The 24090-nt window shown below is 42.0% G+C and overlaps 1 protein-coding gene across 1 annotated transcript; it reads left to right on the top strand.

Moving 5' to 3' along the window:
• Window positions 1-3359: 3359 nt before the first annotated feature.
• On the top strand, window positions 3360-8260 carry NANOG (Nanog homeobox). Its single transcript, XM_045781102.2, has 4 exons — window positions 3360-3677; window positions 5715-5980; window positions 7079-7165; window positions 7303-8260. The coding sequence occupies exons 1-4, from the start codon at window positions 3527-3529 to the stop codon at window positions 7744-7746; spliced, it is 948 nt and encodes a 315-aa protein (XP_045637058.1). The 5' UTR covers window positions 3360-3526; the 3' UTR covers window positions 7747-8260.
• The last annotated feature ends 15830 nt before the right edge of the window (window positions 8261-24090 follow it).

Raw genomic sequence — 24090 nt, 5'->3', positions numbered from 1 at the left:
GAAAGGAGATTTAATTCAAGACGGGCAGGGGGTTTTTTTGTTTTTTGTTTTACTATTTGTGGTCACTTCATACCTTTCAAGTCTCTCGACCCTATTTTCCAATGACCCATTATTTTCTCTAAGAAATTGCCACCGCTTTTCCTAAAAGCATTCATTTTCTGGAATTCCCTTCCCTATACTCTCAAACATTTTTTCCCTCTCGGCTCAGTTGAAGAAAATCCTCCGGGAAGGCTTCTCCGATTCCCCTCCCTGGCCACACCTTCCCTTGTTTGTTCTCCCTTAGCACTAGGGCATACCTCGTTTTCTACTTTTTATGTTCAGTACTCATCACACAACATTATTCCTGTCTTTTTGGTCTACTTTGATCTGCTCTACTAAACCGCTGGCTCCTCAAAAGTGGAGATGTTGTTGAATTTCTTTTCTCTCCGGCACATGATAGGCTCTCATGAGCTATTAGTCGAATAAGCAATAAACAAATAAATAGTTCCTGGCCAATAAATGTCAAAAATCACTAAACATATCTAAAAGCACACATATGTTTGTACATATAGGGACAAGAAACAGTTATTTATAGACTGGGTTTATTAGGTAGAGTGAAACAATGTAAAGAGAGAAACAGGAGCAGAAACTTACAGAAGTAAGTGAAAACAGGTGAAGGCCTCCCAGTTTGGATACACTCAGGTAAACTCGAATGAACAATAGGCGAAGGGTAAAAACAATGGTAAATCAATAATCAATCCGATGATCCTACCAGTGATAAATTAATAATAAATTTGATAATTCCACATTTGAAATGTACACTATGCCTGAAAACTGAGGGGCAGTGACGTCTATATTAATACTCGATGACTGTCGCTTCCTCTTTATCCTGACAGGTTGGCAAAATCCGATGCAAAGTTGGGACACCTGTGATCTGAAAAGATTATGTTGCCTAACGTGCATTTCTTACTTTTAAGTGAGGAATAAATCTTTTCTGAAAAGATATTTTTCATTTTTATTATTTAGCTCTTTTTTTTCTTCTCCCTTCTGGAGGATGCTCCCAGGAAAACAAAATCTAAAATCACTTTTGCATTTGCAGCCCTGGACGCTAAGCACCTTGTAACACACCCCTCCTCCACCCACACAGCCCACCCCAACAAACCCAAGGTCTCGACACCTTCCTAAGCATTCTCAACCTTATTCAAATCGCTTTCCTGGGCAAAGAATGTAGTAAGTTTGCCTTCTAGCGACCAGCCCCCTTCCCTTTGGTCTTTCGCTCCAGAGGCTCTGACCCTAGATGCAATGAGATGCAGGTGGGGGATGGGGGCGAATTCGGCCCAGCTTCCAGGCAAAGACCCCCGTCAGCAAAGAACAACACTTCTGGTACGTGCAGTTTAGAGAGCTGTGGGCAAACCAAGGCGTTCGGTGGCCTTGACTGCACTCATTTACCAACTGTGCTAATTGAAAGCCAGGAAGTCAAGTTTTCTGCTTTTTTATTTACTTTTCCCCAGTTTTATTGAGACTGCAACCCAATGGACTGATATACGTAGATGTTGCAAAAGGATTACCACAATAAGTTTAGTTCACTCCATCCATCACTCGAGTTCCCCCTTGAAAAGAAATCATACTCTCTCTCTAATGAGACAGAGACTGTCTCTCTGAGCGCAATGTATTTCCACCCACCCCTTCCTTGACACTCCTGTTTCTTTTTCCCTTTCAGAATGATGGTCTGAGAAGACAAAGAAAAGGTTACATAGAATCGATCTCCATGCTTTGGTGCCGGCAATCCTCCTGTGCTCACGAACTGGCATCCTTGAGTTAGGAACAAAAATCTCTTTCCGTGGGGACAGAGCCAGCAGCTCTACGTGGGGACCCAAGGAGCAGAGTACATGTGAGCATTAGCCAGGCTTACATCTCCAAAAAATCTATCATTGGAATTTGCTAAGGGTTTACTTTGAGGAGTGGGAGATTGGAAAAGAGGAGGGAATCTTGGGTTTCTCAAATATTGAATTCGAGAGCAAGGAGGAAAACTGAAAACTGCAGACTGTTATCTTTGTCTATAAATATGTTCGTGCTGAAACCCAGCCATAAAAACTGGTCCTTTGGAAAACATACCGAAAAAACAACAGAAACAAAAATGAAATTGAGAGTGGGTTGCAGTGGGGTTGCAGGACATGACAGAAATGCCAGGCCAGAGAAAGAAAAGTTGATTTAAAAAAGAGCCAGAGGGGGAAAAGAAAGGCCAGAAGAAGATGAGAAGAAGGAAGAAGAGAGAGGAGGGCCCAACACAGATTCTAAAAAGAAACGTCGCAAATGCTTTGGCGAGACCATTTACGGAGTTATCACTGGCCTAGGGGAGGTTCTTCTTGACCTCCCTCTTTTCAACTGGGTTGGTTGGTCAAGATATTTCATTATTTTACATCGAGGAATGTCCCAGATAAAATGAGAAGGGGGTGCTCTCAATCTATCATGGTATTCACTGGATTAAAATAATAATCACCCCAAAAAGGTAATTTCAAACTTGGAGATTGTGAGTGTGTGATAGAGACAGAATTTCTCTTAACACCCCCGTTTGTAGATCACTCGTGTGTCAACTGTTACGAGGATTTAGCTCTTTATTTTCTTTACTTTTTGCAGCAACGCAGAAAGAGGTACCGATGAGGAAACTGAGCCAAGAGTCTATCCAGCAATGTGTATACAAAAACTACTTAAAAATTTCCTATACTGATGGCATATGCATAATTACCTGCAGGGCACAAAGTCAGCGGGTCCGCAGGCCGCAGCTCCTTTCCTCTGGCTTTTGTTAAAAAGGAGACAACAGTCCTGGGGGAAAGACTTGCTTGTCTCCCTGAAAGCTAAAAAACAATAAGAGGGCCTTGAAAACAAATACTATTTTTAATATCAACTGACACCTTAGCAACATACAATATGTGTTTTATTGTGACCTTAGGGGGACTCGAAGAGGAAAACAGCTACCTGGTTGAAGTTTCTGCCAGTACCAGCTCGATCTTGAGACCCTAAAGTCTTAAATCAAGAATGTAACTGTTCTAGTGGAAGGTTCGATCACCCGAGGTAGCCTCAGGTGCATCTTTGATTTGAAAAGATGGAAACGTGGTGAACCCAGAAATATTTAATTGTTGGGTTTACTTTTTCTCGAGGTTCTGTGGCCCCCGTTTTCCCGTTCCCCACCCAGTCTGGACTACCCGGCAGCTACCTTTTACATTACAATGGCCTTGGTGAGACTGGCAGACAGGATTAACTGAGAATTCGCAAGGGTGTGTGTGGGCGTGGGGCTGCCAGGAGGGGCGGGTCTAAGGATGGTCCAGCCTTCCTTATAAATCTAGAGCCTGCAAAATTTTCACCTTTGGCCTCATTGGGGTGGTTGACTCTTCCTCTTTCCTTGGTGGTCCACTTCATCCTGTCTTTCTCATACACTACGTCTGGACATCTTCCTTTTTCTCTCAACTCTTCCACGTAGATCCATAAGCCTGGGCCTTTCTTACCGTCTCGCTCTTCTTTTTTTTCCCTCTACCGTCAACTCACCAACATGAGTGTGGATCCGGCTCCGCCCCAATGCCCGCCTGGCCCTGAAGCACCCAGTTCTAGGGACTCTAATCCAATGCCTGAGATTTACGGGCCTGAAGAAAATTACGCGTCCCTGCAAATGTCACCTGCTGAGACACCCCACACGGAGACAGGTACGGGAAAAGTAATCCTCGAAAAGCTGATTTCCTTAAGGGAAGGTGAAAGGAGAGGAGGGTAAGGGTCCTTCGTCTCCTCGTGATCAATTATACTCTTATTAATGTAAGCAGGTGTCCTCAGTTAATCCTCTCGGCACCTGTCTCACTTGTAACTTGGTGGCGGGTGCCCTTTCACCTGTTCCAGGTGTCAGTCAAGAGACGAGGGCCCCAGGACTCCGGCATTTCGACTGTTGACTGGATATTTGAGAGGTTACCTGCATAGGCACAGTGGAAACGCAGATGTGTTGTGATAAATGAGCTGATGTCTAAATCGTAACGCGGTGTGAGCACGCGGTAACGGTGTTACTGCTGAGCCAGAAATCCTAGCATCACAGCGGGGGGTGGGGGATACGGCGAGCGTCCCCCTTTTTGATTTGTCTTTCACGGAGTGCCAGAAATGGCATGGCTAATTACGAATCTCACGTCAATGAAATGTTTTGCCCTTCTACAAGAGTCGTAATCGGTTCTTCTCCCACTCCTTGGTTCTGTGGGTGTTAACTGGGGCAGTTCTGAGGTCCTGGGAGCCTGCTATGCCCAAGTCTCCTACCTCCCGGGGGAAATGTTCATCCCATTTTATGGTAGATAATTCCAGAAGGTTTAATCTACTGACAAAGTGGCTAGAGCCCAAATTGGAAACCCAGTTTGGCTTCTAAATGGTTAACCACAGCCGGGGGGGGGGGGGGGGTGTGTGTGCCCAGGACACTGTAAAGGCAGTACTTTCTTGTAAATCAACTGGGCAGTAGTTGTTAAAAATGAAAATGTAAACTTTTACCATTTTTTAAGATTTGTGGTAAAAATAACATTTTTTTAAAGATTTACGGTAAAGATAATGACTTAAAAAAAATTACGTGATGATTACCCCTCAAACTAAGCTGTGGGGCAGGGGTAAGCAAGCAACTACTAAGTTGGAATGTTAGATTTTAATGTTACCCTGTTTTCCTAAACTTCATACTGATGTCCTTTCATAATTTCAAATGTTGGAAATACAGCGCTGGGTCATGAGAAACAGCCCGGTTGGGAGCGGGTAGGAATAAGCAAGTGGGCACGCCCTCCGTAGCAAGCCAAGTGCAGGTTTGTAGAGAGAATTTTTAGGAGATGCCCCACTGTAGTCTTTGGTTCAGCCCTGCTTTCTTTCCTTTAGGTCTACTTAACAAGCATAAGATAGTGAATTTTTGCCCCGTAAAGGCTGTCTCCTCAGTGCGCACCTCAGTGCGATTAAGAGTTTTAAGTGGCTACCAAATGTAGGCAATGTAGGAAATTAATTTTTAGGTGGAAAGCCAGCATACAGCAGGTGCCTGTGCTAGACACCTCTCTCTGTTACTTCGCTTTCATCAGCGAAGGAACTCGGTGAGGGAGAGAAATGAGTTTGGAAATGCGGACCCTGAGCTAGTAAAGAGTGTAGTGACACAGCAGCCTATCACAATTCCCAGTTCCTGCCAGTCCTGGTATTTGGAACTGCGCAGTAGTAAACTGGATTTTAAACAGTCCCCAGAATCTGATGTAGGTGATGATTAATTTTACAAAAGGGGGTCCAGTGATCCTTCCCACCTTTCTGAGCAGCCGCAGTGTGGGCTCTTAAGCACCAATTTGCAGTAAAAAGCTTTTGTCAGAGAGGGTCGAGGGGTGCCTGGCCGGCTCAGTCGGTGGAACATGTGACTCTTGATCTCAGTTCTTTTAAGTTCGAGCCCCATGTTGGGTCTACCTAAAGATTACTTAAAATAAAATCCTTTAAAAAAAAAAAAAGGTTTGCGTCCTACTCTGCTTCCCAGCAGGTAAGCTATTGGCCATATCCTTTGGATGTGAAATGGTGACACTTAACTGGACTGGCATCATATATAAAGATTAGCAGAATGTTCAGGGTCACCTGAGAGTTTTTACTTACTACCTAATTCTGAGGTGGTGGAGACTTTAAAAATGCTTTGAAAACAGTACGTTTGCAAATATGATTTAGTATTTGCAAAGTTTTAGGGAAAAGTGTTGTTTTATTCCCAACAGTCTCCCCTCCTCCTTCCTCCATGGATCTGCTTGTTCAGGACAGCCCCGATTCCTCCACCAGCCCCCGGGGAAAACTGCCCCCCACTTCCGTAGAAGAGAGAACCGTGAGGAAGGAAGACACCGCCCAGGGCAAGAAACAGAAGATCAGGACCGTGTTCTCTCAGACGCAGCTCTATGTCCTCAATGATCGATTTCAGAGGCAGAAATACCTCAGTCTCCAGCAGATGCAAGAACTTTCCAACATTCTGAATCTTAGCTATAAGCAGGTGGGTGTGTTTTGTTGTCCTTGCAGTGAGAAATAAAAGGGCTCATTTGCAGAAGAGCATTAACTAACATCTGTGTGCTCTGTGTGTGTACCCCTACAAATGATTTTAATATGCAAGTGGGATCTTTGTAACATTTCATGACCATCTTTTTTTTTTTTTTTAAGATTTTTATTTATTTGACAGGGAGAGGGAGAAGCAGGCTCGATCCCAGGCCCCTGAGATATGACCTGAGCCGAAGGCAGACACTTCACCAGCTGAGCCACCCACGCGCCCCCACATGACCATCTTTAAATGTTCTCTTTAATATGCCATTTATTTAACCCCTTCAAAACTATAAAAATATTCCAGATTTCTCCTTCATAAAGGAGTTCTGTATATTCCCATCTTCCAGGTTATGAGAGTCCTTAACCGGCACTGCTTTTCATTAAGATAAAAAATGGAATCTTTGCTTGTCTGTGTGCATTTGATTAGTAATGAGGTTAATCAGTTTTCATATTCTTGCCTATTACTCAGTTATTTTATGGTTTTCTATCACTGGTGCCCTACTTGGAGAAAGCCCTCCATTTATGGGTGTGTACACCTGTACGTACATACTTCTGGTCCTCCTTAATCTCATTTTCTAATTATAATTTATAAATCGTCTGGAAATTGATGTTTATTGTGTGCTGTTATATAACTTGATAATTTCTAAATAGTTGTTCTAGTGCTATTACCACCATTATCCTAGTAAATGGAAGTTTGTTTATGGGGGGAGGGTGTTTACTGCCAAGTACCTTTTTAACTGTGACTAGTGGCATGGCTCAACTATGAAAAGGGGGGTGGGTAGACATCTGAATGTGAACTTTCTGGTGAGTAGATATGTAGTGTGTTTTCTGTAACTGGTTAGCTTTATTAAAGCAGCCAGCTAACTTGGGGCTTTGACATTAGGAAATAGAACATTGTTTCCAGATTGCAGAAAGGACTCCAGAAGTTTCCATCTTGTCCCTGAGCTATAGATAGTTGTACCTGTCAGGGGGAAAAAACGTTTAATATTCTTTGATCCCTAGTATATCTACATTACTGGTATTTTACGTTTGCCTGTCAACTTTTTTCTTGTAGGTTAAGACGTGGTTCCAGAACCAGAGAATGAAATGTAAGAGGTGGCAGAAAAACCATTGGCCAAAGGAGAGCAAGAGTGTGACTCAGGTGATGGGAAGCTTTTATTCTTCCGCTTTCTTTTCACTGATGTCTTAGTTTTTTTCATGGCTAAACCATACAACCCTAACCACGGACAATTCCGATCTTCCTCTGAGCTTTTCCGTTAATCTGCCATTCCCTTTCAGAACAGCACAGCAACCGCGGAATACCCAGGCTTCTATTCCTACCACCAGGGGTACCTGATGAACACTTCCGGAAACCTTCCAATATGGAGCAACCAGACCTGGAACAGCCAATCTTGGAGCAACCATTCCTGGAATGGCCAGGCTTGGAGCAACCATTCCTGGAACGGCCAGGCTTGGAGCAACCATTCCTGGACCAGTCAGACCTGGTGCCCCCAAGCCTGGAATAGCCAACCCTGTAACAGCCAGCTCCACAGCTGTGGAGAGGAATCCCTGCAGCCCCAGATCCAGTTCCAGCAGAATTCTGTCAGCGATTTGGAGTCCATCTTAGAAACTTCTGGGGAAAGCCATAGTGTAATACAGCAATCCGCTAAGTATTTTAGTACCCAGCAAATAATGGATTTATTCCCAAATTACTCTGTGAACATACAGCCTGAAGATGTGTAACGATGAGTATGTTATCGATCTCGGTTTGGGCGGTGGCTATGACTTCTCATAGGCTTCATCTTTTAGGGTTCTGTGACTCTGCCTCGATATTGTTTCCCATTATTCTTACTGTATCTATTGAGGGGGTAGAAGGGGGTACGATTGGAGTCAGAGAGGTTTCAGTAGCATTGGCTGCTATGGACAACATGATAAAAGACGTTTCTGGCTATAGATAACTAGATACAATACTAATTTGGATATCTTCAGGCTCTAGAACCTAACCTCAAGAATAGGAAGTAAAGATACAAAGATGTGTGATGAAGGAGAATTTGTATTTTCTGAGATTGTGAGGCTTTGCTTGTGAATAACCTCAATTGTTAACGGTGAAGGGTTAAGCTATAACATGCTTCATTGATTTCCTCTGTCCCATGTGATGTTTTCCTAGAACTGTTAATTTGTTCATTATTCTAGTATTTGTGGAAAGATGTTTTGTATTTTAATGTGTCATACTAGTACCAGTTTGGCTGGTTGGTTTATAGGTTTAAGTACAAATAAATAAATACCCACTTTACCCTTTGTTGTCTCGATCCTGATTTCACCAGTAGTTCAGCGGATCAGTGATTAAAAACTGGACTCCACATGGGTCTCCATAGCCTTCTGATGTGTGTGGGGGGAGACAATAAACTGAAATTTCTTCAGGCATTGGGGAGGCTGCTATCTTAGAAATGAGTAAAGGAAAGGTAACCAAGTATACAATGCTAGGTGACTGATCAAATAAACCTGAACTAATTTATTTCTCTTATGTGTAATAGTATTGAAACAGTAAAATTGGCGGTTACTGTCAGTTAAAGGGGAATTGGATAAACAGACCTCTTTAAGTTTGTGAAAGAGTCTTGAAAGTAGGGCAGCCAGGGAAGAGGCAACTAAGGGAAGGCAGAGGGAGCTACAGGAGCAGGGAAAGGGTCAGCTAATACAGCTCACACAGGGAAGGTTATGCATCCACGCTTCTGTACAATTACCCTCTGCCAGAAAGAGCTATGTTGAAATAAGCTTATTTTAAGATGTTTTTTATTTTTAAGGCCTTTTGTAAATGCCAGCTTTTACTTAAAAAAAGGACCTTGTTAAATTTACAGACCAACTACAAAGCACAATTTAATGTGTTCTAAAGTATAAATCTATTAATATATTAATGTTAACACAAACTGGGTCAGAAACAAAATATGTAAGTTCTGAGGCAAGTTTGAAATAGGCTTTTTTGTTCAGGTAAATGATATTCTCACCTTAGAATGGGCTAGGCAGGCATCTGGGAATGATTCTAATACTTTTTTTTTTACTGTCTTTTTCCCATCCTGGCCCGCCCCTAGATGGGTCTGGTTGAGGCACTTCCAGTCAGTGCTGCCTGCCTCCTCCCCAGGAGCCTCCGTTTTCCGAAGCTGCAGAGAGTAACCAGCCAGGCAGTTGTCCTGGTGTTTTCCCTCATGGTTCCCCAATTTTCCAATGTTGCGAAACCTTACCCAATCAAATTATCTAGACGTCTGACAGAAGTCAGGGATAATTTCTGCCCAGACCTAAGGACAACACAAAATCCTTTTCTACTGTCTATTTTGAGTTTTGTGCCAGGCACTATATTACAAACAGAATAGATGATAAAGCATTGATCCAACAATGAAATGACTTCTAAATCCCCATATTTTAATTTTATAATTCAACCAGATTTGAGTATGACATTTAAAAAATGTAGCATGTCACTGTTCTGCCACCTGGCTTTTTCGTTATGTTTTAAATGTATTGAGTGGCAGCAAAATTCTTTTAAGAGATTAGAGGGTTTTTTTTTTTTTAAATCCTATGTCGCGGGGGTGCCTGGCTAGCTCAGTCGGTGGAGCCCTGACCCTTGACTCAAAGAGTCGTGAGTTCACATCCCACATTGGGCTTAGTGCTTGCTTTTAAGAAATTTTTAAAAAGTATGTCATTTTCACAAAATTCTTTGCACGTAATGAATTGCCAACACATCTGAGGAAATATAAACGATGACCCTGGGCCTAGAAACGGGAAAATAGCTATTATAAAGTGTTAATCTTAGGGAAACTTCAAAGTTAGCTCTCCAATACTGAACCTTCCTGGTAACAGATGTTTTTACACCCTTGATTGCTGCTTGTTTCTGTTCTGGATTAAGTTCAGCTGTAAAGCATTGGGAATAAGGAAATGGCTAAGAATTAAAGATTTAGAGCGGCAAAAAAAAAAAACACCTATTTTTTTTTTAAAAAAAAGGTTTTATTTCTTTGAGAGGCAGCAAGAGAGCACAAGCTGGGGGAGGGGCGGAGGGAGACGGAGAAGCAGACTCCCCGTTGAGCAGCGAGCCCAACTCAGGGGCTCCATCCTGGGACTCCGGGATCATAACCGGAGCCAAAGGCAGACGCTTAACCAACTAAGCCACCCAGGCGCCCCAACACCTATTTCAAAACATGCTCGATACTGGAAAGGAAAAGAAGGGAAAAATAAAGATTGAAAGATAAGAAGATAAAGGAAAGATGATTTCTGGTGGTCTGCCTTCTCTTTCAGAGATAAGCCATTCTGGAATTGCCATTTACGGCCTCTTCTTCCCCACAGCTGAATGTTGGGTAAAGACAAAACCCCAAAGGCAGAGGGCAGTGAAACCCACGATCATCAGGGAACCAGAGAGAGTCTGGATTTATCTTTCCTAAAAGATAGGACCTCCTAGGGCACCTGTGTGGCTCAGTGGGTTAAACGTCTGTCTTCCACTCAGGTCAGGATCTCAGGGTCATGAGATCAAGCTCCAGTATCAGGCTCCCTGCCCGGCGGAGAGCCTGCTTCCCCGTCTGCCTGCCGCTCTACAGCTCCCCCCCCCCGCCCTGCGCGCTCTCTCATAAATAAATAAAAAATTATAAATAAATAAATAAATACGGGTGCCTAGGAGGTTCAGTTGGTTAAGCATCTGCCTTCGGTTCAGGTCAGGATCTCAGGGTCCTGGGTTGGAGCCCCCATTGGGCTCCCTGCTCAGCGGGGAGCCCGCTACTCCTCCTCCCTCTGCCTCTCCCCTCCCCCCAACTTGTGCTCTCTCTCAAACATAAAATCTTCTAAAAATATTTAAAAAGATCGGACCTCTTTTTTTTTTTCCTCTGAACCCTCCCCACGCACCGTGCAAAAAAGTGTTTTTATGAAATCATGTGGACAGCCCCCAGGCAGAAGATGCCTGGGTTTCTTTGATTGCAAAATTAAAACTTGCAATTGAGAACAAATTTAAGCAATAGAGAAATGAATCATAAAGTCAATCTAGTAAGCACAGTTTATTTAATATCTACAGATATAGTATATATAATATGGGTGGTTTCATGTGAATTTTTATGAATATTGTAATAGGATTATACCATACATTCTCTACTAAAAGTTTGTTATGTGTTTTTTCCACTTAGCATTGTATCTTCGACGCCTTTGTAAGTCAGAATTTAGAGGTGTATATCTATTTGAAGAAGGTTTATTTATTTATTTATGTACATAATCTCTACACCCAACGTGAGGCCAGAACTCACAACCCCAAAATCAAGAGTCACATGCTCTTCTGATTAAGCCAGGCAGGCACCCTGATAATTATGTTTTTAAAAAAGATTTCTTATTTTTCTAAGTGTACAGCCAAGGTTGAGACAGTTTCTTTCTAGAATATTCTCTATAAAACAGTTCTGACATGAAGAACATAAAGGTGAAGTTGAGATAGTTGAACTAAGGGAAAGATGAGGTTTTGGGACTCATCCTACGATCTCAGTGTGACTTTGTCATTCCCTTAAAAAAAAAACTACTTGTACAATATTAAAACAAGATTATTACATAAAGTTAACTTTTTTTTTGAAGATTTTATTTATTTATTTATTTATTTGAGAGAGAGATGGAGACAGCAAGAGAGCACAAGTCAGGGAGGAGAGGGAGAAGCAGGTTCCCTGCTGAGCAAGAGAGCCAGACATGGGGGCTCGGTCCTGGGTCATGACCTGAGCCACCCAGGTGCCCCTAAAGTTAACTTTTTTAACATCACTGTTAATTTTGAAATTATCTTCCCAGACATTTCCACGTGTACACACGACACACGACAGAATTTTAACACATTTTTCCTCTCGAAATATGGAATTCCATCATGCATTTTGTTCTGCAACCTGCTTTTCTACTAAAGAATATATCAGAAAAAAAATACCTATATGTCATGGGGGGGTGCCCAGCTGGCTCAGTCAGAAGAGCATGTGACTCTCGATTTCCGGGGTTGTGAGTTCGAGCCCCATGCTGGGCGCAGAGCTTACTTAAAAATAAATAAGGTCAAGTGGACGCTGCGCATGAACACAGAAACATGAGTGGGTTTTGTTTTTTGTTGTTGTTTTTTGTTTTTTGTGTTTTTTTTAGTAATCTCCACACCCAACGTGGGGCTCAAACCCATTGACCCAGAGATCAAGAATAGCAAGCTCTTCCTACTGAGCCAGCCAGGTGACCCAAAAAATGAGTGTTGTTTTTTTTTAAATAATATATCATAGAGATCTTTCCACATCAATAAATTAAGATCTGACTCAACTGTTGTATAATATTAGATATTACAGATGCACTACAATTTATTTAAAATTGCTTCTGTTTTGGTTATTTGCCACTATAAATTATGTTGCTATTAACATTTATACATATATACACATATATATGTGTATATATATAAAACAAATATATATAACAATATAAACATTTAAATATATAGAACAATACATATATAAACAAAAATATATTAAAAATATATATGTATATGTAATACCTAGGTAGGTATAAGATTGCCGTTTGAGAATAAAGTTAATAAAAGCAAATTCCTTATCTTCATAAGTAAGCCATATAAAAGCTTGAAAAAGTTGCCAGGAAGAATTAGGAGAGGTACGAACTCAGTTTAAAGCTGTTCACTTAACCTTTTGGTCACAGACTCACCAAGAATCTATACTAGTAAAACAGAGATAAGGCAGAAAGGGAATTAATTATAAAATCACCTGCCAAGCCCTCCATCTTTTCACATCCCCCTCTTTTGAAAATCTTGCTCTCTCCATCTTCCAAAGGGAGGTAGTTGTTGCTTCCGGTACCCTATTTTAGTTACTTTATCATATTTTAGTTTTTAAAACTCACGTTTTCTTCATGTTCGGCTTGCATTTCCCTCTCAGTGTGTACCTGAAAGGAAGATTTGCCTGGCTTTTCTGAATTTCACAGTCTGGATTCAAAGCTCTCAAGTGGGAGGATTAGAATTTCAGTGCTTACTGAATTTCAAGCACCCGGTTCACGGAGCAAAGGACACGTCTCATTCTGTCCTGAATAATCCTACTATTCAGAAAACTTGGTGTCTATAGGGGAAAAACAGGCCACGACTGCAAACCTCCAGCTAAGGGCAGACAACTGCCAGACAGGGGCAGGAAAGTGGGGGAGGAACTTCAGTAAATATTGCAGCCTCCTGGGGCCAAGTGAGCTTTGCCTCAAGCGGGAGATAAAGGGAATTTGTTAAATAAAGAAGCCAGTTGGGGCAGACAAAAGCTTAAGGCACAGGAAGTTGGTGCGACTAAGGCTGCTGAAAGGTAGGCATTTGAATAGGTTCCTCTGTGTGAGGTTGGAGTGAAACCCGACTGAAAAGACGAAGCAGCTGGTGGCCAGTCTCTCCTTAAAGGATTCCTGGCTGCCGGATGGTTGGTGGACGACTCTGTGGCCGTAGAAGAAAGTGTTCTTGAGGAATTTAAAAGGTTAGGCTAAGAAAGGTCTTGAATGCACCGGTAGCTCTGCCTCCACGTGCACTACCAAGCAAGCTCTCAGAAAAGCTCGCGGATCGAATTAAGATGCTAGAATCGTATTACACGCATCTCCCCAAACTCTCATGGGGAATGAGATGGGTCACGCCCTCGTACTTAGCGCAGGGTGCAAGGGAAGTTCCTGTGGTATGTCTCTGGTGCATGATGCGGTTGCAAGGATGGAGGACGCGAACTGGGGATGGAAGGGCCGGGGTTCTGCAGAAGGAAGGTACCTGGACACAATCCCACAGGCTTGCTCTTGGCAGACACTGCGGCAAGTACTCGGGCCGCAAAAGCAGCTCCTTAGCTTGATGAGCAGCTGTGGAATTTATTTTCACTACCTGAGCGGAATGCGCGTGGGGTTGGAATGGGTGTCAATGATGGCGGCCATGTTAAGTTCAGAGTTCCAGACTGAGTGCCTCAGCGATGTAAGGATATCTAGTGTTAGGCTAAAGAAGAGTATTACGTGCCTCTCGCCCTTTCCATTCCTTTCTGTGCTCTCTGCACGTGTACCCTGCCTATCTAAATCTAATATGTCTTACTGGTTACTAATTTCTAATTTGTTTTAAAGATTTTTTAAAGTCATCTCCACACCCAATGCGGGGATCGAACTCACAACCACGAGATCAAGGGTCACGTGCTCCACTGACTGAGCCAGGGAGGCGCCCGTGACTTACTTATAATTAATGTGCCTTCTGTGTTACATAAATTCCAATTGTTTTCCACAGCTGAAGTGAATATTCTCAGACAATATCATAAGTGCACATTAAACTGGATTAGCCACACGGTTCCTGTCCTTTTTGCAACCCTAGATCTTCCCTGATTCTCGGCCTCCCCTGGATCCCAGATCTCGTTTCTTAAATCTCAAATCCTTCCTCAGCTACTTAATCCTACGATCATACTTAACATTCCCGAAACTGTGTAGGCTCTGCAGGTCCCGTGGGTGCTGCCCGATGAACCATTCAGCACGAATATTGCTAATTTCCACTGGTTTCCTGATCAATTCTTATTCATTAGGTCAAGAAAAAGGGTTCTTTTTATCTATTGAGACTCTGCACTCTGCAGTCTTCATCAGGATGAGAAATATGATCATTATTCTTGACTCCCTCAATGGCTCTTAACTGTGTCTTTCCTTATGCCACTTGCATTTTCCAAAAGAACGGTGAAAGATAAGCCAGTTGTGGGCACCTAGGTGGCTCAGTCAGTTAAGCATCTACCTTCAGCTCAGGTCATGATCACGGGGTCCTGGTATCCAGCCCCCACATCAGGGCTCCCTGCTATGCAGGGAGCCTGCTTCTCCCCTTCCCTCTGCCACTCCCCCTGCTTGTGCTCTGTCTTTCAAGTAAATAAATAAAATCTTAAAAAAGAGAAAGAAGCCAGTTTCAACTTGGAGGAAAATAACTATGAGTACATTTATATAGCACTCCTTCTTACATGGGAAAATATTTATAGATTTTATTTCACATGATCCTTAAGCTGCCCTCTGAGGTTAACTATCATTTATATGTAAAGAAACTAAAATTCTGGAAATTTAAATTACCCATCCAAAGGTGTATCGCCTTCTCTTCACAGTTTGAGTTGATTATAACCTCTCTCTCTCCACTGAGAAACTGCCCTATCCCTCTTCGATCCATTATAATTAGGGGCACCTGGGTGGCTCAGTGGGTTAAGCCATACATTTATTTCCATTTCAGAATGCTGGTATCTGGGAGCAAGAATTCTGTCCCCTTCAAGGGTCCTTCTAGCTGGACTAAGAATCAAATTGACATAAGACAGATTAACAGGAGAAAACCAAATTTAATAGCATTTATATGGGGAATCCACCCCAACATGGAAACTCCAGAGGCACTCAAGCAAAATGAGGTTTATATGTCAAACTGAACCAAGGAGCTGGTGATAGGGGACTTTGAAGCTGAGGAATGCAATTCATAGGGCAATAACAAGAGCAGACGTTTAATAATTAGCTGTTTGCCCTGCTATATGGATAGGGCAATAAAAATAAAATTTATCTCTGCTAATAACCCTTATTCTGGGAAAGACCTCCAGTTTAGATTCCTCTGTGTAGCTAAGGGATGGGCAAAATTTTCTCTTGAGCCCATAGGGTCTTCACTGCCTTCTGCTCAGAATAATCTTCGTGTGGAAATGACCCACCTTGGGACAACCTGCCCTCAGGGCCTCCATTGACAACACCTACTCTTTTAGTACAGATTCATTTCTTTTTTTTTAAGGTTTTTTTTTTTTTAAAGATTTTATTGATTTATTTGACAGAGAGACAGCCAGCGAGAGAGGGAACACAAGCAGGGGGAGTGGCTTCCGCTGAGTAGGGAGCCCGATGCGGGGCTCTATCCTGGAACTCTGGGATCACGCCCTGAGCCGAAGGCAGACGCTTAACGACTGAGCCACCAGGCGCCCCAGTACAGATTAATTTCCGATGGCACTACACCTTTAAAAAAACAACAACACACAATTCTCTATTCTTCAGGCATGTGAATGCCTCTACCACCCACTGTTGCCTTGCAGACTTATTATGGGCTGCTCCTCCTGTCCTCACTAAGATACTCCACAGGTTCTGCCACCAGACCTGTTCTATTCTCAGTCCTCATGCCGTAGCCCCGGCCTTTTCACTGCACCTCAGCGCCTCGAGGCTGCCTGTGCTCACATCTGGATCTTCAGTTTAAGAGTCCGCAGTATCCAGACCTCAGTATCTGCCCAGCTCGTATCGCCATTGAGAAGAACGTAATTCGGACAGTCCGTTTCCTCCTCTGTAAAATAAATAAATTGAAGTCATCATTTTCTTACTCTGTGGGGAGGATTGGTGCTCACGTGTGCAAAACCTCCCAGAGAGGCACTCAGTAATCACACGTCTCAGGGAAATTTTACAAATCTAACATGTCCAAAATCAAATCCATGATCTTCTTCCCACACGCCTCTTTCGGGATTTTCTGGGCTGGTTCATGGCAATATAATCCACCCTGTCAGAGCCAGAAGCCTGGCGGTTATCCCAGGATATTTACTTTCCTACACCTACCGTATCCGAATAGTTACGAGTCAAGTCCACCTTTTTACTACACTCCAAACCAACCAACAGGTGCCCTTATTAGCTACTAGTCATGAGCAACAAGTGCATAGTAAGCTTTTTAAATACTCTGTTGAATATTCATTTAAAGGAGATCTTGTTATTATAACCATTTTTGTTTTATTTTAATAATAATTTTTAATTAATTAATTTTCAAAGATTTTATTTTTAACTGATCTCTACATCCAACATGGGGCTCAAACTCACAGCCCTGAGATCACAAAGTTGTGTGCTCTGCCTCAGGACTGAGCCAGCCAGGCGCCCCATGACTATTTGTGTATAAGGAAAGAGAAGTCACAGACTTAAACAATGTCGAGCGATACTGACTGTATGCAGAAAAATCTCTATTCAACTCCTTAATTGCCTGACCCCAAAGCCCCAGATATTCTGCTGTTTTCCAGTGGATTCTGATCTAGGCCCATATTGGTAGATCTAATCATTAAAATCTCTATTTCTGGTCTTGCCCACTTCCAGTTCCTTCCCCGTAATACAGGGAGAATAATCTAAAATGCAAAACTGTTACTCCTCAAAATCTTTTAATGGCTCACACTTGCCTATTCTCTTGTGTTTTTTTAGTATACCATCCTAATTGAAAGGATCTTTGGAGTTTTTTTTAAAAATTCAGGTTCTGGGAAATCACCACAAAAGTACAGAATCAGAATCTATGGGTTCAGGACCCCAAAATATGCATTTTTATTTTTTGTTATTTTTTAAAAGATTTTATTTGCTTATTTGTCAGAGAGAGAGCACAAGTGGGGGGAGTGGCAGGCAGAGGGAGAAGCAGGCTCCCCACTGAGCAGGAAGCCTGACATGGGGCTCCATCCTAGGACCCTGGGATCATGACCCGAGTGGAAGGCAGACGCTTAACTGCCTGAGCCACCCAGGCGCCCCCCCCAATAGTATTTTTTAAAAGGCCATTTCTTTGGGGCACCTGGTTGGCTCCGTGGGCGGAGCATGCAAGGCCTGATCTGGGAGTTGTGAGTTCGAGCCCCACACTGGGAGCTGCGATTATTTAAATAAATAAATAAATAAATAAATAAATAAATAAATAAATGGTCATCTCTTCATCACTGCTATCCGCCATCCCTCTCTAACCTTCAGCCACAAGTCACTTTAGAATTTATATGTATTGTATTCACAGATCTCTCTTCAGAAATGCATAAGTATTTGTGTGTGTGTGTGTGTGTGTGTATGAGCACACGTTTGTTAGTAATTCTGTCTCAATTGTTGAAGCATTGATTTTATTATTCAAATTATGAAACCATTCTGCAAAGAAAAAGAAAATTTGTAACATCAACTTTTATTGTACTATGTGAAAAAGTAACTATCAACTTGCATATCCTGGGTGAGCAAGCCTGATTCCCAAAGACAGACAGAGCAACTTGCACGGACAGCAAATATTTGCTATCAAGACTTCTACAAGTCTTCAGATTATATTCTCCATACACCGCCTTTCTTTATCATAAAGTGATTTCTTTGTAAATAGCGCTGAGATATTTGGATTTAGGGCACCCCTAACTCCTGATAAACTACATGTGAAACCAAAATAAATTTAAAATGCATTAATAACATAAATATTAAAAAATTAATCATCAGGGGCGCCTGGGTGGCACAGCGGTTAAGCGTCTGCCTTCGGCTCAGGGCGTGATCCCAGCGTTGTGGGATCGAGCCCCACATCAGGCTCCTCCGCTATGAGCCTGCTTCTTCCTCTCCCACTCCCCCTGCTGGCTGTTCCCTCTCTCGTTGGCTGTCTCTATCTCTGTCAAATAAATAAATAAAATCTTTAAAAAAAAATTAATCATCAAGAAATTAGAAGAATATAATGAACCATTAGTTCAAATTTGGATGTTCTGTGCATCCAGGAAACCTATAATACAGAAGGCACATATTCTCAGTCTCAAAATAATAGCAAGGATTGAAAAATGTTTAGTACTGGGGGCATGTGGGTGGCTCTGTGGGTTGAGTGTCGGATTCTTGATTCTGGCTCAGGTCATGATCTCTGGGTCCTGAGATCAAGCCCCATATCAGGCTCCTTGCTCAGTTGGAAGTCTGCTTGAGATTCTCTCCCTCTCCTCTGCCCTTCCCCCTCCCTGTTTGCGCGTGTGTGTACGCATGTGTTAAAATAAATAATAAATAAATAAATAAATATTAAAAATTTACGTGATTAAAAAAAGAAGGGGGGACATTAAAAAAAGAGAGAGAGACTGAAGAGAGAATAATTTGGTATGGCCTTCTGAAATGCAGTCAGATAAAAGGGCCCAAAGCAGTTTCTCTTAGTTAGAAAACACCCAAATTAAAATCCCAGCCCTACCATTTGTGACCTTGGACAAGTTACTTTGTAATCTTTTGCGTTCCAATTTTCTTGTATGTAATGCTTGAAGCTATTTCAAAAGGTTCCTGTGAGGATTTAATGAGATTTATTTAGCTCCTAGAATATATGCAATAAATAATGTCAGTTATAGACATGGAAATATAAAATACGAATACCCTTTGATCCACTACTAGGAATTTATGCTAAGTCATTATTCAGCCAACTACACAAAGATACTCATTGCGGTATTATTGGGAATAGCCAAAAAACAAAAAACAAAAAAAAAGGCTAAATGTCCATCAATAGAACTTTGCTTAAATATGCCCTGATACATCCATATGTTGCAGTATTGATGCAGCCATGGAAAGCAAAGAGAGGCACCTGGCTGGTTCAGTCGGAAGAGCATGCAACTCCTGATCTCAGGGCCTTGAGTTCAAGCCCCATGTTGGGTGTAGAGACTACTTAAATAAATAAAGCTTAAAAAAATATTCTGATATTGGTAAATTATATTTTCTCCCTTTGCTTCTTGGTCTCCCTTTGTTATTGATTTATCAATTATATTAATCTTCAAGGAACTAATTTTTGACTCGATTAATTTCTTTCTCTAGCCTATTACACTGATTTCCACTGTTTTCAGTATTATTTTCTTTCTTCTACTAACTTTGGGTTTCTTTTTTTAGCTTTATAAGGAGGAAATGATATTTTGATTTAAAATATTTTTTAATATAACCATTTATAGGGGCGCCTGGGTGGCTCAGTCGTTAAGCGTCTGCCTTCGGCTCAGGGCGTGATCCCGGCGTTCTGAGATCGAGCCCCACATCAGGCTCCTCCGCTGGGAGCCTGCTTCTTCCTCTCCCACTCCTCCTGCTTGTGTTCCCTCTCTCGCTGGCTGTCTCTCTCTCTGTCAAATAAATAAATAAAATCTTTAAAAATATATATATAACCATTTACAGCTATAAATTTCTCTCGAAGCACTGATTTAGCTGCATCCCACATTTTTCTTTTTTTTAATTTGAGAAAGTGAGAGCAGGGAGGAGGGAGGGGGAGAGGGAAAAACCTGACATGGGGCTCGATCCCAGGACCTTGGGATCATGACCTGAGCTGAAGGCAGAGGCTTAACTGACTGAGCCACCCACGTGTCCCCCACAAATTTTGATATATTGCACTTTATAATTTATTGACAAATATTTTCCAATTATCCTTGTGATTTATTTTTTGACTTATGGATTACTTACTTACAAGTTTGCTCTTAATTTCCAAGTATTTTGTGATTTTGTGGTTTTCTAGTCATAATGTTATTGATTTATTTTGTTTTTCTTTAAGATTTTATTTATTTATTTCACAGAGAGAGAGAGCACAAGCAGGGGAGCAACAGAGGGAGAGTGAGAAGCAGGCTCCCCACTGAGCAGGGAACCCGATGTGGGGCTTGATTCCAGGACCCTGGGATCATGACCTGAGCTGAAGGCAGATGCCCAACTGACTGAGCCACCCAGGAGCACCCCCTCTTTTTTTTTTTTTTTAAGATTTTATTTATGTATTTGAGAGAGAGTGCAAGAGTGAGAGAGAGAGAGAGAGAGAGCAGGAGCAGGGTGAAGGGTAGAGGGAGAAGCAGACTCCTCGCTGAGTGGGGAACCCAATGTGGGGCTCTATTTTTTTAAATTAGGCTCCACACCCAACATGGGGCTCGAATTCACAACCCTGAGATCAAGAGTCACATACTCCACTGACTGAGCCAGCCAAGTGCCCCTCCAATATTTTTTGTGTACTTCTGTCTTTAGTTCTGTCCATTTTTACTTCATGTGTTCTTTTTTTTTTTTTTTTTTTTTTTTTTTTTTTTAAAGATTTTATTTATTTATTCGACAGAGATAGAGACAGCCAGCGAGAGAGGGAACACAGCAGGGGAGTGGGAGAGGAAGAAGCAGGCTCATAGCAGAGGAGCCTGATGTGGGACTCGATCCCGGAACGCCGGGATCACGCCCTGAGCCGAAGGCAGACGCTTTAACCGCTGTGCCACCCAGGCGCCCCTACTTCATGTGTTCTTAAATAATTTTCGATCCAAGTACATTTGATCCAAGACTAAGGTATTAGGCCTTTCTAATATGTTGATTTATTTTGTTTCTTAAAAATCACTTTATCATCCTATTATTCTTTTTTTTAAAGATTTTATTTATTTATTTGAGAGAGAGAGAGAATGAGAAGTGGGGAGAGCAGAGGGAGAGTGAGAGAAAAGCCCACTCTCTGCTGAGCAGGATGCCCGACATAGGACTTGATCACCAAGACCCAGAGATCATGACCTGAGCCAAAGGCAGCCAGCCGCTCAACCGACTGAGCCACCAAGGCGCCCCTTTATTATTCTCTTTTAATACTCCCTTTTCTTGAAGTATATTTCATCTAAAATCCTTCCATTCTATTTTGAACCCACGACAATAAAATTTTCAACACCATCACTCCACCAAAATTGTTCCTCTCAAGATCATCAATGATCTCCATATTGCTAAACACAATGGCAATTCTCAGTCCTTGTCTTAGTAAGACTATAAGGAGGAAATCAGCCTTTCCATAATAAAAAATAACTCTAAGTCACGTATTAAGATAAGCATTCAATTAACAGAAAAGATGGTTAATGCTTAACTCCTTTGGACAAATATTTATAGATATTAAATATACTTTTTGTTATTCTAAATAGTGTTATCCTTTTGTTTTCAAATATGTGTTCTCAGTACCTCTTTCACATGTATGTTATCAGTGTACCTTTCCAGCAACCTTTTTGGAGATTGCTAATTTAAGGTAAGGTCCACCTTTTCCTTACCTGCTAAGCGTCAAAAGTCTAATCTTCCGGGGCGCCTGGGTGGCGCAGTCATTAAGCGTCTGCCTTCGGCTCAGGGCGTGATCCCAGCGTTCTGGGATCGAGCCCCACATCAGGCTCCTTGGCTGGGAGCCTGCTTCTTCCTCTCCCACTCCCCCTGCTGTGTTCCCTCTCTCGCTGGCTGTCTCTCTGTGTCAAATAAATAAATAAAATCTTAAAAAAAAAAAAAGTCTAATCTTCCATACCAGTGTCATGAAGCCCTTCCTTCTCTACTTACCCCCAGGCAAATCTGGTATATTAACATATACAAAGGAGACCCTATAATCCTAATTTTAAAGCCTGGGGTGCTGGTACCTTGGTCCTGTCTAATAAGCATTTTGCTTACTTTCTACACTATCATTCTCATAAATTACAATGTCTTATTTCTAATTCGTTTCTGTGCTCTTTTTCTACAAAAAAACTGGCATATTACTGGAAGGATCTGGATTGTAAGAATAGTATATGAGACTACTATTGTTCCTTCAAAATTGCGGGATGAATAAACCTGCTTTATTTGTCCCAGTTTGGAGAAATTCAAGAAACTTGACCTCCAATTACCTGGGGTGATGTTCTTGCAATTAGTCAAAAAAGAAATGTTGAGAGGGCCTAGGTTCTTTGGCCTGACCCCAGTTGGGAACCAAAAGCCATGTGCACATGAGTAGGTAAAATAGTCATTGGGTGGAGAAGTGACATTTCTAGGACCCTTGACATGGCAGCCCCATGCACTGTGGTTCCAAAATGTCTTGGTGAAGTCCTAATGGGGGCTACAGTTTGGTTGGGAGGATATAAGAATTCAAGGGATGAAAATTTGGACAGAAATTGGTACGTTTGAAGAGGCTTTATGTAAAACGGTTGTGTCTCCTTTACCTGAAAATATTTATAGGAATGGCTAATGTGTCTGACTGGGAAATGCTTCCCTACTTAGCATGTAAAACAGAAGGCATAAAAATCCACCCTTCCACCCACATTGATTGGATACACCAGTGGACTAAAATAGTACTTTTATTTCATTTTATTTTTTTAAAGATTTTACTTATTTATTTGACAGAGAGAGGCAGTGAGAGAGGGAACACAAGCAAGGGGAGTGGGTGAGGGAGAAGCAGGCTTCCTGCTGAGCAGGGAGTCTAATGTGGGGCTCGATCCAAGGACCCTGGGATCACACCCTGAGCCGAAGGCAGATGTTTAATGATTGAGCCACCCAGGCGCCCCTAAAATAGTACTTTTTAAATAAAGATTTATTAATTAATTTATTTTTGAGAGAGAGAGAGGGCATGAGCTGAAGGGACAGAGGAGAGAGGGAGAGAGAGAGAGAGACTCTCAAGCAGACTCTGTGCTGAGCGTGGAGCCCATTTCAGGACTTGATCTCATGACCCTGAGATCAGGACCCGGGCACAAACCAAGAGTCCGATGCTCAACTGACGGTTACCCAGGTGCTCCTAAAATAGTGTTTTATTTTTTTAAATTTATTTATTTAATTTTTTTTGAGAGAGAATGAGAGCACAGAGGGAGAGTGAGGGAGAGAAGCAGACTCCCCACTAAGCAGGGAGCCCGATGCGGGGCTCGATCCCAGGACCCTGAGATCATGACCTGAGCCAAAAGCAGACACTTTACTGACTGAGCCACCCAGGTGCCCCCAAAATAGTATTTTAAAGAGTTCTTACATAAAACATTGCTGAGATACTCTTGCAGTGACGGAAATTATTCCAGTGTTTTATTTTCCAGATTCTATTAAACCTATTTTTCAATACTAAAGATGCCATTTGCAATAAGCACCAATAAAATAAAATGATACAAAATATCTCCTAAGTATTTTATTTGAGAAGGTCTATGAATAAAACTGTAAAACTCTTCTGAGGGGGCGCCTGGGTGGCTCAGTCAGTTAAGCGGCCAGCTCCTGATTTCAGCTCAGATCATCATCTCAGGGTCCTGGGATCGAGCTCCAAGTCGGGCTCCGCACTCCTTGCTCCATGTAGAGTCGGCTTCAGAGTCTCTCCCTCTCCCTCTGCCCCTCCCCTTGCTCGCACTATCTCTCTCAAATAAATAAGTAAAATCTTAAAAAAAAAACCCCAAACCCAAAACTCTTCTGAGGAATATACAGATAGGAAAACTTAATATTGTAAAAATGTCAGTGCTCCTCAAATGAATTTATATTCAATGTTATCCCAATTAAAATACTAGAAGGATGGGTTTCTTTCTGGAAGCTGAAAAAATTAACCTGGAAAATTCCACAAAAGGAAAACGGGGAGGGAGTAGCCCAGCAGATATTTTTGAAATATGTGAGCAATTTGGTGTTGCAGAAAAAATAGATCAATGGGACAAAGATGGCCCAAAATAG

The sequence above is a fragment of the Ursus americanus genome, chromosome 25 (genome assembly GCF_024610735.1).
Source record: "Ursus americanus isolate L20-20 chromosome 25, mUrsAme1.1.p, whole genome shotgun sequence".
In the NCBI taxonomy this organism is placed as follows: Eukaryota; Metazoa; Chordata; class Mammalia; order Carnivora; family Ursidae; genus Ursus; species Ursus americanus.
The sequence above is the reverse complement of the archived record's forward strand: the minus strand, read 5'-3'. Positions and strand labels throughout refer to the sequence as shown.

Coding starts and splice junctions, on each gene's coding strand:
- NANOG (XM_045781102.2), top strand. CDS start 3,527: ATGAGTGTGGATCCGGCTCCGCCCCAATGCCCGCCTGGCCCTGAAGCA. Junction 5,981..7,078: donor TGAATCTTAGCTATAAGCAG/GTGGGTGTGTTT, acceptor TTTTTCTTGTAG/GTTAAGACGTGGTTCCAGAA. Junction 7,166..7,302: donor AGAGCAAGAGTGTGACTCAG/GTGATGGGAAGC, acceptor ATTCCCTTTCAG/AACAGCACAGCAACCGCGGA.